The 12670-nt window shown below is 43.4% G+C and overlaps 1 protein-coding gene across 1 annotated transcript in view; it reads left to right on the top strand.

Moving 5' to 3' along the window:
- The window catches only part of KDM7A (lysine demethylase 7A), a 69745-nt gene that overhangs the window by 42594 nt on the left and 14481 nt on the right, over positions 1-12670 (top strand). The window contains exons 11-17 of the mRNA XM_025198888.1: positions 921-1010; positions 1947-2156; positions 3792-3916; positions 5863-6023; positions 10421-10518; positions 11575-11723; positions 11855-12063. Coding sequence (XP_025054673.1) covers positions 921-1010; positions 1947-2156; positions 3792-3916; positions 5863-6023; positions 10421-10518; positions 11575-11723; positions 11855-12063 — 1042 coding nt within the window. The remainder of the gene's footprint in view (positions 1-920; positions 1011-1946; positions 2157-3791; positions 3917-5862; positions 6024-10420; positions 10519-11574; positions 11724-11854; positions 12064-12670) is intronic.

Below are 12670 nucleotides of genomic sequence, written 5' to 3'. Positions count from 1 at the left end.
GGGAAAGAGGTTATTTACGGTACTAGCTGCTGTAGTTGTTTAAGTAGATTGTCAGTATAGCTTCAAGTCCAGTGGGAAGATAAAAATACCAATATTAGTGTCCTCTCGCAAGCAAACACCCTAAGCATTGAGGTGATGATCATTCAACATCATCAACTTTGTTGGGTTGACCATGTCATCCAGATGTCCAACTCTAGTCTCCCAAAGCCAGTTTTATTCTCCCAGCCCAGTTGAGGTGTACGCTGAAGAGGAGGGCAGAGAAAGCACTTCAGGGATGTCCTGAATGCCAACTTGGAAAAATGCAATATTGACATCAACTCATAGGAAACTATTGCCCAGGATCACTCCAAATGGAGGAAGAGTCTGCTGCAGGGATCTCAGTACTTTGAAACCTTACACCAACAAAAGGAGGTGGAAACATGGAAGCAGCAGAAAGTGTCACGGACTGAATCGAGAATCTAGAGCCACCCACCCTGCACAGAAACGCATACCTGAGTTGCAGCAGTGATCCCAAATCAGCCTCATCAGCCATCTTTGGACCCACAGATAAAGACAATCATGGAAAACAGTCATCCTTGACTGAGAGGGATTGTTAAAGAAGAAGAATATAGCTTTGTATTCACACTTCTTTAGATTCCTTGCCTAAAAATGCTGGGGGATAGATGATGATTTCACTTCCCTTGCATACTTTGGGACCAAACATTCAGTGTTGTTGTTAGGCAACACACACTGCTTTCTATAGCTCTGATGGCTCCAGGGTGTATATATAATCATACTGTCAATTTCTTCTGACTATTTAAGGACTTTTAATTAAGATATTTTCTTTGGATCTGGACTCTTTGTAGTTTCTTCTGCTTTATGCTACCTTTGAGTTGATTTTAATTTCTTATGTTATCTTTTTTTTCACCCTTTGAATATAGCTTGTAACAGAACATGCCTTCGAAATTCCAGACAACATTAGGCCTGGGCATCTCATAAAAGAGCTTTCTAAAGTGATTCGTTCTGTAGAGGTAAGAATAAAAGAGATTGCTTAACACCACTGCAAAATCCTGTCATCTTGTATTATATTGATGTTTCTCTTTATTATAGGAGATACAAATATAAAACTGCCATGTTTACCAAAATGTTTCTTAAACAACCACTATGAGCCAAAAGAATGTCCTGGTAATTGTAGTTTTAGAATAATTGAATTCTAGGGTATCACTTCCCAGTTTTGTTTTGTTTTTTCTTGTTAATTTTTGAAGGAGAGCCAAGTAAGAATGTTTTTGATGCATCAAACTACCAATATTTTGATTAATTGAAATGATAGTAATGTGATAATTGTTTGTGTTCATTTTCCCCATAATTAATATAATTTGGAGAATAAGTTAAAGTCAAAATTTATGGTTTACACCTGAGAATCTATCTTTTCTGAGGTTTTGTTTTTATTATTAATGATTTGTCTGGTTCCCTTCTTGCCTATTCTTTTGTTGAAGTTTTTTGTTTTTTGTCCAGTGCACCACCATTTTCCTTACATATTTTCATCACATGCTTTTTCTTTTTGTTACTGGATTGTGTTCCTTTTTACTACTACATCCCTCATGATTTACGATTCCTAGTCACTTCGAAATATGCAGAGTTTTGGGGATAGAATAATACTGGCAACTGAGGAGAATTGAAGTTACTCTGTGTTTATACAATGGCTGTGCCCAGAGTTTCTAGGGCATGGTTGCCCGTGGTGATAGTGGCTATTGTTAAACATTAATGTTTTAGGAGCACCTAAAGGTTCCAATCAGAAGAGGAGTCACTAGGAACAAAGCAGAGAAGAATATACACAGTACTTCAAAGAACTTAGTTTTGTTTTGTCTCGTACAATTTTAATTTAGGTGGGTGAGATGAGAATCTTTATTAAATATGTGGACTTGTCACTATAAGACCACTCTGACGCATTTATTTTCAATTTAAAGGAGGAAAACAGCAAGCCAGTTAAAACTCAGGGAATTCTTGGTTTGTGCCCAGCATCGCGATCATCACATGAAGCAACCTCCCCTCCTCATTCTAGACGAAAGGTGAGGAAACTGCGAGACCATGCTACCAAAACTCCTTCTAATCTGGACATCCTGGAGCTGCATACAAGGGAAGTACTCAAAAGGCTGGAGATGTCCCCATGGGAGGAGGCAAGTATTACATTTCATCGAAGAAATAAACAAAAACCCAGAAAGTTATAAATTTCAAGCTCTATTAGGAAGGTGAATAAAACTAGGATGTGTAAAATAGGATAAGCATGTTATAATGCCACTGAATAATGATTGAGTGGTACATGTTGCCCTAAAATATTTTTCCCTTATCATTTGAGAGAGGATCTTTCAGTTACCAGGTATCTTCTATTATTTTTATACTGAATGGATTTTCTGAAAGTATTGGGACTATTTGGTTCAGATGGGAGAAATTAAGAAGAAATATATACAAACATTATGTAAAATAGTGAATTAGTTCCTCCCATTTACTATTTATAATATAGCAGCAAGAAGTATGCTATAGGAGCAAGAAGCATTCAGCTGAACACAGTAAAGCATCACTGTTTACATGTACACCGGGTATGAGGGTGCAGTAATGAAGTAACACTGCCGTATCTTACAGCGGAGTAAGTAACTGCACTGAAATGCACGTTATGCCTCAGCCAGCCCATCACCATCATGAGGGTACTAAAGTGTGGGGGCTGCCTATTGCCAGCCATACAGCTCTGCACTTCAGCACCCTTGTGCCCCAGCCAGCCCCTCTACCACCTGGAGCTTGGGACTAACCCCCTGGTGCCATCTGCCAGCCCAGGGCTGGTCTGTCCTGACTCACATTGCTGCTGTCCTGGGCACACATGTCAATGCTGCACCTGGGAGTAGTTTACTTTGGCTCAAACAGCTCTGGAGTTTATTGCTTCACCTTCTAATTGCAGTTGTAGACACACTCAGAGATGAGTAACCTGTGAAACTTTTTTATGATGTGATTGAAGCAAAAAATACACTTATAAAAGTATTTGCCTTTTATTTTGTTAATAAGAAATATGTTTTATTAGATAGGGCAGGGCTGTTGAACCACCACTCCCTCGGATCACTCAATCACACAGGCAGGGCTGTTGGCATGCAATGGTAGAGGCAGCTGATGAGGCACACAGGCCACGTGCTGGCCCTTTGCATGATGCAGCCCATGCACTACCAGTTCGACAGTCTTGAGGTAGAGTAAAACAGCATTTTTTTTTTTTTTTTAAGGGAGCGTAAACGCTTCTGTTTCAGAAGAATGTTCCACTTATACCATAATGCCAAATACCTGGTAGTATTTCACCTTCCTCTGAAGCATTTTCAAATTGCTACTTCGAGAGCAGGTTTCTGGGTAATATTTAAGAGGCTTTATACCAGTTGCAGTGGGCAACTCAGTTTTTTGTTTTGCATCAATTTGTTGCTATTCCTGTGTGTCAGGAACAGTGATAACTTCTAATGGGAATTGTTTTATCATACTGGTCTGGAAAGATTACTTAAAAAAAAAAAAAAAAAAAAAAGAGAGGGTAGTTACAATAAGCAGGTACCCCAAAGATTGATGGAATGAATTGCATTAACACTGGATTCTTTGTATCCATATGTGTCCTAATCAAGTCACTTCAGTCACTGATAACTATTTTGATCTTTTTTCTGCTATGTATTAGAGGTCCGATATGAACTTGGAGACTGGGGACTCTTGTGGACTATTGAGGTGGGGGGAAAAATTATTTAAACTTTCTTATTTGACTGAGGGAATAATAAACAGCCCTTTTTATCCTCCAGGATACAGGAAACTCTAAACTGAACGGAAGATTTAATAAGCCCTTTCAGCCATCTTCTACAGTACCTGAATGGAGAACAAAGGACAATGATTTACGCCTTCTGCTCTCAAATGGAAGAATTATCAGGTATAAGAAGCTGTCTTGTGAATATCTAGGGTTTTGAAAAGGTGTGTGCAGGTGGTGTGGTGCGTCATGATATAGCACAATACATTTATTTCTCCAATTAAAAATGAAGTATAAGCTTTACTAATATGTTAGGAGCCTAGAGACCTGTTGTTCAGCTTATGATCCACGAAAAGAACAAATATAACTGAGTCTGTGGAGGACTGACTCCTGGTTCCAAGCTGGGCAAGGCACCTGGTGCCAGGGGGTACAGGTATTACACCTCCCGCTCCCCCCCAGCACAATGTAGTCATGGACACATCTGCTCCCTGCACCCCAACCTGTGGGTGCCCCAGGTACTCCTATTTAGCCCCCAGGTGCCCCTCATTTGCCATTTTATGCACCGCCCTTATGTCAAATGCCCCGTGGCTCTATTCTGTCCCCTGCTACTCAATATATCCCCATGCTTGGCCCCATCCAGTTGTGGCCCAAACCCATCAGACTCAGTCTGCCCTACTGAGTCCTGTATTGCCCCCCACCATTGCCTCCATGAATCCACTATACCCTGCACAGACTAGTTCCATCGTGACCCATCACCACCCCCCCTCATGCCCCACTGAGCCCTCCTCTGCCCCTCTGAGCAATCAAACCTCACTGTAGTCCTTCACACCTTCTGGGGCTCCTGTTGCTCATAATCTCTTGCCCCCTTCACATACCAGTTCATCCGCATAGACCCTATAACCTTCCAAGCCCCATCTGCCCCTCATATATCCTTGCTCCCATATCACCCAGCCTCTCCTCATCCCATACTCCTCTACACCTATAGGCTCCCTTACCTACAAAAGTCTCTGGGTGCCTGTGACCTCCCCCTGCCCCACCAAACAAGCACCTCATGGCCCTCAGCATTCTTTTCCCCAAACCCCCTTCCCATACAGTTCCTTCTGCCCCTCAGTCTCTGACGTGGGGCAGATGGGGGTGGGTCTGTAAGTTCACCCCACATATGCTGTTGCCTCCTGTCCTCACAGCATGCCCATAGGTGATCTCCACTGCCTTCCATCATCAAAGAAACAAGCATTTGGGGTCAGGGGGAAACTACCCAGAGAGACCATCCCCTCTTGATCCACCCATGACTGGCTTTATGCTGCCCTGTTTGTACTGCTGGTTAAGCTTCCGCAGCCTCCATCTGCTGCAATGAATAACTCAGGAAAGGGACACTGCAGAAACGTACCCAATGTCTTTGCAACTCCTTTGGACCTCTGACCGCTATGCCAGTGTGCAGCTCACCTGCTTTTAGCCTTGCCCCTCCCTTTCCTGTCTCTGATTTGTTGTTCAAATCCCCTTGTATTTTATTTTCCTGGCTCTTACAAGAAAGATCCATGCTGGGAACAGACTAGGGAAGGGGATTCATTTACTCCCCTGTACTTTGTTCTGGGAGTAGCAAAGAGGCACTTGGATGTTGTATTGGGAAAGGATAGGTATCTTGCATAGTCCTTGGGAGCAGTATTACATTCAATTGAATGATTAATAAATTGTATTAGAAAGTGACCTTCAAACTGTAAAAAAATGCACAAATTTGTTACAGAGAAATAAACATTCCAAAGAAACATAATTTTTTCATTTTTAAAAAAGCAGGGTTAAGTTTAATATGTTCAAAGACCAGTATACAGAAAGAACATGAGGTGTTGTTTTTCTCAGAAATATATGCTGAGACAATTGGTTCACAAATAGAAAAGCAAAATGCAAAGTCATGTATTTTGCTACATGGTGATTATAGTCAGGAAAAATGCATGGTAATGGAGAAAGAAGTAGGCAAATGGTGTGAGAGAATTTTGTGCCCTCTGGTTCTGCTGCCTCTCTGTACTGTTGTGCTTCCAAAAGAATATTGCAGGTAACAAGGAAAGGAAAAAATCATGTAAGCTTTTGTTCGATTTAATAACTACTTTAAATTTTTTATTTTTCTTCTGAGGTAGAGATGAAAGACAACCATTTATGGATAGGAGTCTTTACACAGCAGATAGTGAAGATGAAGATGACAGGACAAGATCAAAAAAAACAAGGACCATCAAGATAGAAGATCAGACTTCAGGCTTGGAAGGAGAAGGGAATGGAGATGCCCAGAAACCACTGAACAGTAAGCTTGTTTTTTGACAGTCTAGTACCTTGGTGGTCAGAGGAGTCTTACTATTATACTATATACCTTTTTGCAATGGAAAATTTGCCAGTGAGCTAAGTAAATAAAAAATAGAAGTACACCGATTATATTGGATTGGTACCAATAATGTTAACTTACCTTTTATCAACTATCAGCTTTTTTTTTTGGCTGGTGTAGTTGATAATGTATGAATAAATACAATATGCCTTCTGGCTGGGGCCCCAGATGCCGCATGCACGTGCACGGCCGCATGTGACCAGGAATGCAGCCTGGCCGTGTGCAGAGCAGCATCCTGCAGGTAAGTCTGTGGAGGGGAAGGGGTGTGGGGGAGGGAGGGGCTGGGGGGAGATAAAGTCCCCCATGATATTGGAGGGAATGGGGCAAGGGCTCGGACTGGGGGCGCTGCCCAGCCAGGGCGGTGAATGGGACTCCAGGGCCAGAGTGGGGAGTGGGATGGAGTCATGGACAGCTTGTCCAGGGGGGGTGGAGGGGGGGAGGAGGGGCAGCTTCCCCCATTGTGCACACGTCCTAGGGGAGGCATGGGGGGCCTTGTGCCCCTGGAGCCTTGTGCCCCCTGCGCACCCAGAAGCACTGGGGACAGTGAGTTGTGCCTCCTGCTGCTGGGTGGGCTGGGGATGTGGTGTGGCCAGCATGTGGCTCCCGGGGCAGAGGGAGCAGGGCAGATGGCCCTGAGCCCACAGCAAGCAGCCTGCATCTCCCCTCACCCTGTTCAGCTCTGCTCCTAAAAGCATCCCCACACTTTAAAATGGTGGTGGCAGTGCTTGAACTAAAGCTCATTTGAAGAGCTCTAGTTCAAGCACTGCTGCTGCCATTTTTAAGAGCTGGGATGCTGATCCCCCTGGATGAGCTGCTCGCGGCTCCTTCCTTCTCCCTGCCCCAGCGTCCTGTTCGCTGCTCTGGCCAGGCAGCACTCCCAGGCCTAGCTCCAGCCCCTGCCCTTTTCCCTGCCCCACTCCCTCCTTTACAACGGGGGCCTCGATCTGCACCCCCCTCCCCCATGCCCCTTCCCCCCCCACAGACTTACCAGCAGGGCGCTATTCTGCACACTGTCAGGCTGTGCTTTTGTAAATCTGTTACTGGATTGGTATTGGCTGATATACCTGGTGAATAACCAGATATCGGTATTGGTGAAAGAAATCTCTATTGGTGTACCCCTAATAAAAAGTATGGATTAGAGAAGGCTCAAGATTTGTTTTCGAGATTATTTAATGTTTGAAATTGTGCTTCATTCTCATTTAAACCACAGTTCTCTAGTCACAGTATAGGCTGGCAGAGGGGAAGGGTCCTTAATGCTACTTGGATCATTCCCTCTGTGCCCCAAAGCACCCTGCTGCCTCCTATCAGTCCCCATGTGACCCCTTCCACACCTGGATTGCTGCCATAGCACCTCAAGCAGCTTGAGAGCGGTGGTGGAGGGGTTCCCCCTTCCTACCTGCTTGTAGGCTCCCTGTAGCCTGTGCTACCTCTGCGCACACAGATCCAGCCCCCACTGGGCTCCACATCTGCCTGGCAGCTCCTTGCTGCTCCTCGCCCTTCGGTCCTTCTGTTCAGTTGCAAAGCGTGGCAGGGGCGTGATCTGAGTATGCAAAAGTGGCATGGTTTGCAGGGACCCCAAAAGCAGGCAAGGAGGAGAAAGTCTCTCACCAGTATCTTCACCACTTCTGGGCTGATCATGGTGGCAGGGCACTAATCTGGGGGTGGAGGGGTCACTAGGTGTGCAGAGAGGGCAATTGGGGTGGCAGGGGAGTGATCTGGGGGGTGGAGGAGGCAATTTGTGGGTTGGTGGGGCTAATTTGCAGAGGTAGCAGTATCCTGGCACCTCCCGATCCACCCACTCTCCCCTTCCTTTTGTTCCCTTTGCCATACCCCCTCCCCCGGCTCTCCTACCCCATCTTTAAACTCTTTTTCATCCCTCCCCACTCACCTCATCCCCACCCAGCTGTTGCCCAACTATTTCCAGCTGTCAGTCCAGGCCTGTAGTGTCCTGGATAATAGATAGTTCACCTGGGAGCAGTGCCTCTTGGGATACTGGAGGACTGTAGATTTGTGGCTTTATCTCCGGTGAATACCCAGAAGTTAACTTTTTTTAAATAGGTGGCACAGCTCACATGTAATCCTCGCTTAAAGTGGTTTATCTTTAAAGATGGCTAAAGGCACTTAGCACTTCACTTGTTAATGAGCCTTAATGTGTGTTCAGTCAAGTTTTAAGTGCTCTTAACATGATCTAATTATAATTTGTAACCTCACCTAGAGATTACAAGATTGGAGTATCAGGAACATATAATTCTAGAATTTTCGTTAGTGAATAGGTCACTGCATTGCAAGCAAGCACATTGAGAGTGTTCAATATAAATAAAACTTTTCCCAGATATCTTTTTCTCTGCTTTAATAAGAGCCCCTGTCCTGGATTATTAAGCAGGATGTATAAAGCACCTTGACCCTTCTTGCTAATACAGTATTTTAATCTGAAAACTGTTCATATCAGCCCAATAATGGAGATAATCTCCTTTCATCTTTCTGCTACTTCAAGGGCTTCCATCAGGGCTAGGGACAGATATTACACATAAACCAGTTTAAGTGATTAGAAGCTGGCTTAAACCTGTGACAGAACAGATGATCAGTGCACATAACCCCCTTTGAAAATGGCCGAAACTGGTTTGAGATAAACCTGGTTGAATGTAGTATCAGACTTAACTGATTTGGCTCAGACTGGTTTATGCAATGTCTTTCCCAGACCCCTTTCTGCTTTAAGGTAAACCAGACTCCCCTAGCATCCCAGCACGCTCTCTGGTCTACAGCAGAGCTGGTCCCTCCCCTCTGCTTCTTGGCTGCAGCTCCGGCAGAGACTGCAGGTATAGTAGGGTCTGCCTGGCTTCCCCCTGACCTACACTGCTCAAGCAGGAATCCTATCCCAGCCCCATGGACCGTAGACATGTGGTATGCTAGCTAATGCTGAGAGATGTTTGTGTGCATCTCCAATTCCACTGAGACAGGCAGACAGAACAGTGACTGCTTAGGGCTTTTTGGAGATAATCAACAGGTCAGCTGGTAAACTGTTTAAGAAGAGTCTGAACTAATGGAGAGAGGCTATTGTTTTGCTGATGAGGTGATAAACACTGTTATCAGCTTCTGGCTGGCTTACTTGCCTGTAGATTGAAAAACTCTGTATCATCAACAGATGCATGCACTGCATACCTCCCCTTGCCTAAGAGTGTTTGCAGGGGTCTGGCAACACTCCCGGCCCTTGAGCAGCCATCAGGGAAAAGCCTGGGATGGTGCAGGCAGACCTCTCTGATCAGAGGTCCTGACAGGGGCTGGCCATCCCCCCCCTCCCCCTCATTTTAGCATTGTTGAAGGGAAGGGAGGGCTGTTCTAGCACCCCCCCTCCCCCTCCTAGGCTTCTAGTCTGAGCCACTGCAGGCATGTGCCTTAATTTCCTCAATCCAGAGAGAATGTCTGTGTAGTTACAAACTGGTTCAGCCTAGCCAGGTTAAACTAACCTGCAAACATTGAATCAATTCAGGCCCAGGCTTTTTTAATGTCTGTCCCTAGCTCAGATGTTTAGTAGTGGTGATCACATAATCTATAGCTATGATATCATGTGTGGCAGTTTTTCAGTAGCAGTAACTGCACAAGAGTAAATGGTGGTTCAGTCAACTTACTCATGTTTTTGGAGTGTTGCATCCTTCCATAGTGGCAAGAATTCTTGTGGACGATATCTTTTTAATGGACCAGCCACATGGTTGGGATAGACATAAGTAAGCTTTTTGGGGCATTTATAGACGTGCTCTGGGAGGTGGGGTGGGGGAGAGAGGGGCATTTTAATTAGCAGAGCTCTGAGAGCAGATGAGCAAGGGACCTGGAGCAAATGAGCTTTAGTTTAAAGTACACTGCTGCCATTTTTCAGCGTGGGGACACTGATGCATGTGATGCTGGCGTCTGCTGGAGTGGCAATTACAGCGCATTGGAGCAGCCTCGCTGCACATGTATAGGAGCCCCTGGGTATCATATTATCTTTCTTCAGGCCTCTGGTGGAGGAGAGGATGCCTCAGAGTTAAGTAGCAGATGGAGCCAAAGCTTAAGTAAAACTCCATATGTAAGAAAAACAAGATATAGGAGAAATGGTCATGTAATGAGTAGGCAGGAGATGCAGTAAAAAACTGATAATGGAAGAACAAGATTGTTTAGGAGGGTTGTTCTCACTTGTGGAGAATGGAGGTTAACTAATATCAGACAGATTTATAATGGCCCATTTTGAAGTAATTGCCCATGTTAAGTCTCTGGTACCTAATTTAATTTGGTGACAGATCACCTAATATTTGTTACTGATTTAATAACAGTTTCTCTCCCTACAGTGTTCTTTGAAAGTGTGAAATCAGAACTCAGGAACGGATCCTCAGAATACTCTGATATATCTGATTCTGAAGAATCTGAGCCTGATTGCACTACCCAGGTAAAAGCATCTAGAGTCGCAGTGGATCTGGAATATAGTTTTGAGCAGTCTCAAGTTAAGAACTCTAGAATGTAGTATGGATGTAGAAAGATTTGAGCTTAGCTACTTTTTATAACAAAGCCAAGTATCGGGAATGGGATTTAGTTTTAGTATTAGTAGTATATAAATGGAAATAGGTTGGGAAAAAAATATTTGTATTCCTTTGGTTTTCTTAAGCTTGGGTACCCAGTTCCTATCCAGCTAAATGGGCATTGGTGCCTAAATCCTTTTTTGAGGCTCTTGTGTAATATACATGTTCTTTCAAGAAAATGCATTTACGCTGATCACATTTCAGTGCACTAAGTGATGGCTGTAATCAGTAGTATAAATTCAGCATGCATTTAATTGTTTTCTGCCATTATGAAATCAAACAAGGGATATTGTTAATGTTAGAAGTGTTGTAGGCTATGGATATACACATTTATTGTAGGGTAAAAGGAACAGGGACTTACTACATGTCACCTGCTCTGCAGCAGCTGCTTAACCACATGATCTTTCAGCATGGTAGGTGGAATCTACACTGCAGAATCCTAGCCCATAATGAGTGTGAGTTACTGCCTTGTGGCTTCCATTTTGCCATGAGACAACAGCAGGCACATGGGCAGTTACCACAGTAAAGTACAATCCAGGTAAGGTGAAATGAATATCAAGTGATAGATTATTTGATAAAGGTGAGCTGGATATAGTTTAAAGGTCAGTTTCCCCTTTTAAAAATAATTGAGGCTTAAACAGCCTCTCTTTCCAAATAACAATCTTTATTTAGGGTTTTTTCCCTAGGAACTTTGTGTCTGGGCTGTATTCTCCTGAAATTTGGTTTCAAACTTTCTTGCTGAAGTTTATTAAATTTGAGCTACAAGATCTCTATTACTGTGTTCATGGTTATAGAACTTGCATGCACTTTTTATTTATGAAAACTGGATCAATTCAAAGATTTAAAACTTTTGAGCATAGATCAGAATAGCAGTCACTTTAAGATCCATGATGATCAGTCTGTGTGCTATTTTTCCCTTGTTCTAGCAAAAGGATTCCTCTGCAGAGGACTCGGAAAGCTCAGGTGATGAAGAGAAACAGGAGGCGACATCAAACTTCAAGGAGGAATATAAAATAACAAGGGACCTCTTTCAAACTACTCAGAAGCCATTTAGAAATGAAACTCCAAGTAAAAGGTAAGTAAAGTGATGCAGGGAGGCTTATAAATTGATCTGAACTTTCAAAGTAATATTTTCATTATGTTTTTTAACATGAAAGTAAAATTTAAAATTTCCTTTTGCACTGTCTTACCTATTTTTTCTCTTAGGGAATGTCCTACCTCGACAAGTACAGAGGAAGAAGCTATTCAGGGCATGCTTTCTATGGCAGGATTGCACTATACCACATGTTTACCAAGTCATACGCAAAGCACAGACTGCACAGATAAAAGAACCTCTCTTCAGGAACACAAAAGCTACCCCAGAAGTAGACATAAGGACAGGCAGCCATCCCAGAGTCATAAAACAATGGAATGTGGTAGGTACTTATTAACCATCACTGCTACTCTTCATTGTTTTGCTAGGGCTAAGATTTTCAAAAACAAATGCTTAAAGTTAAATTCCTAAATAATTCTGGGCTACTTCTGAAAAGTCAGTGGGATATAACAGTGCTCAGAACTTATGAAAACTGGGAGCCTAGTTTCCATTAGGCCTAAGCATTCACTCTAGAAGTTTCATCAGCATTTTTACAAGAGTCATACTAGTGTGGATGAATGAACTAAAAGCTATAATCCCCTCTGGGGGTCGGAAGGGGGGAGCTAAATGCAGTAGTTCATATGATCTCCCTGGTTCTGCTTTCATGATGCGTCTCACTAGATATTCTTAGAATTCTCAATTGGCTTGATGGCTTTTAAGTGTTCTCTCTCTAAAAGGCACATATGGCATTTTCCTGAAGTCTAGATGTAAAGGCCATGCAGCTATTGGCAGCTTTCATACACTCAAGGGATGAGCAGTTGGTGAACCCTGGAAAGGTTCACCAGTTTTACAACTGATGAAGTAAAACTCTACCTCTGAAACAGAGAGGAAAATTCAGAATTTATTGCAAGAACAGGCATTCATTTTGTTCTCCACAATATTTTGATCCC

Source organism: Alligator sinensis, unplaced genomic scaffold, assembly GCF_000455745.1.
Source record: "Alligator sinensis unplaced genomic scaffold, ASM45574v1 scaffold74_2, whole genome shotgun sequence".
Lineage (NCBI taxonomy): Eukaryota > Metazoa > Chordata > Crocodylia > Alligatoridae > Alligator > Alligator sinensis.
Note: the sequence above shows the minus strand (reverse complement) of the source record. Positions and strands in the feature narration are given on the sequence as shown.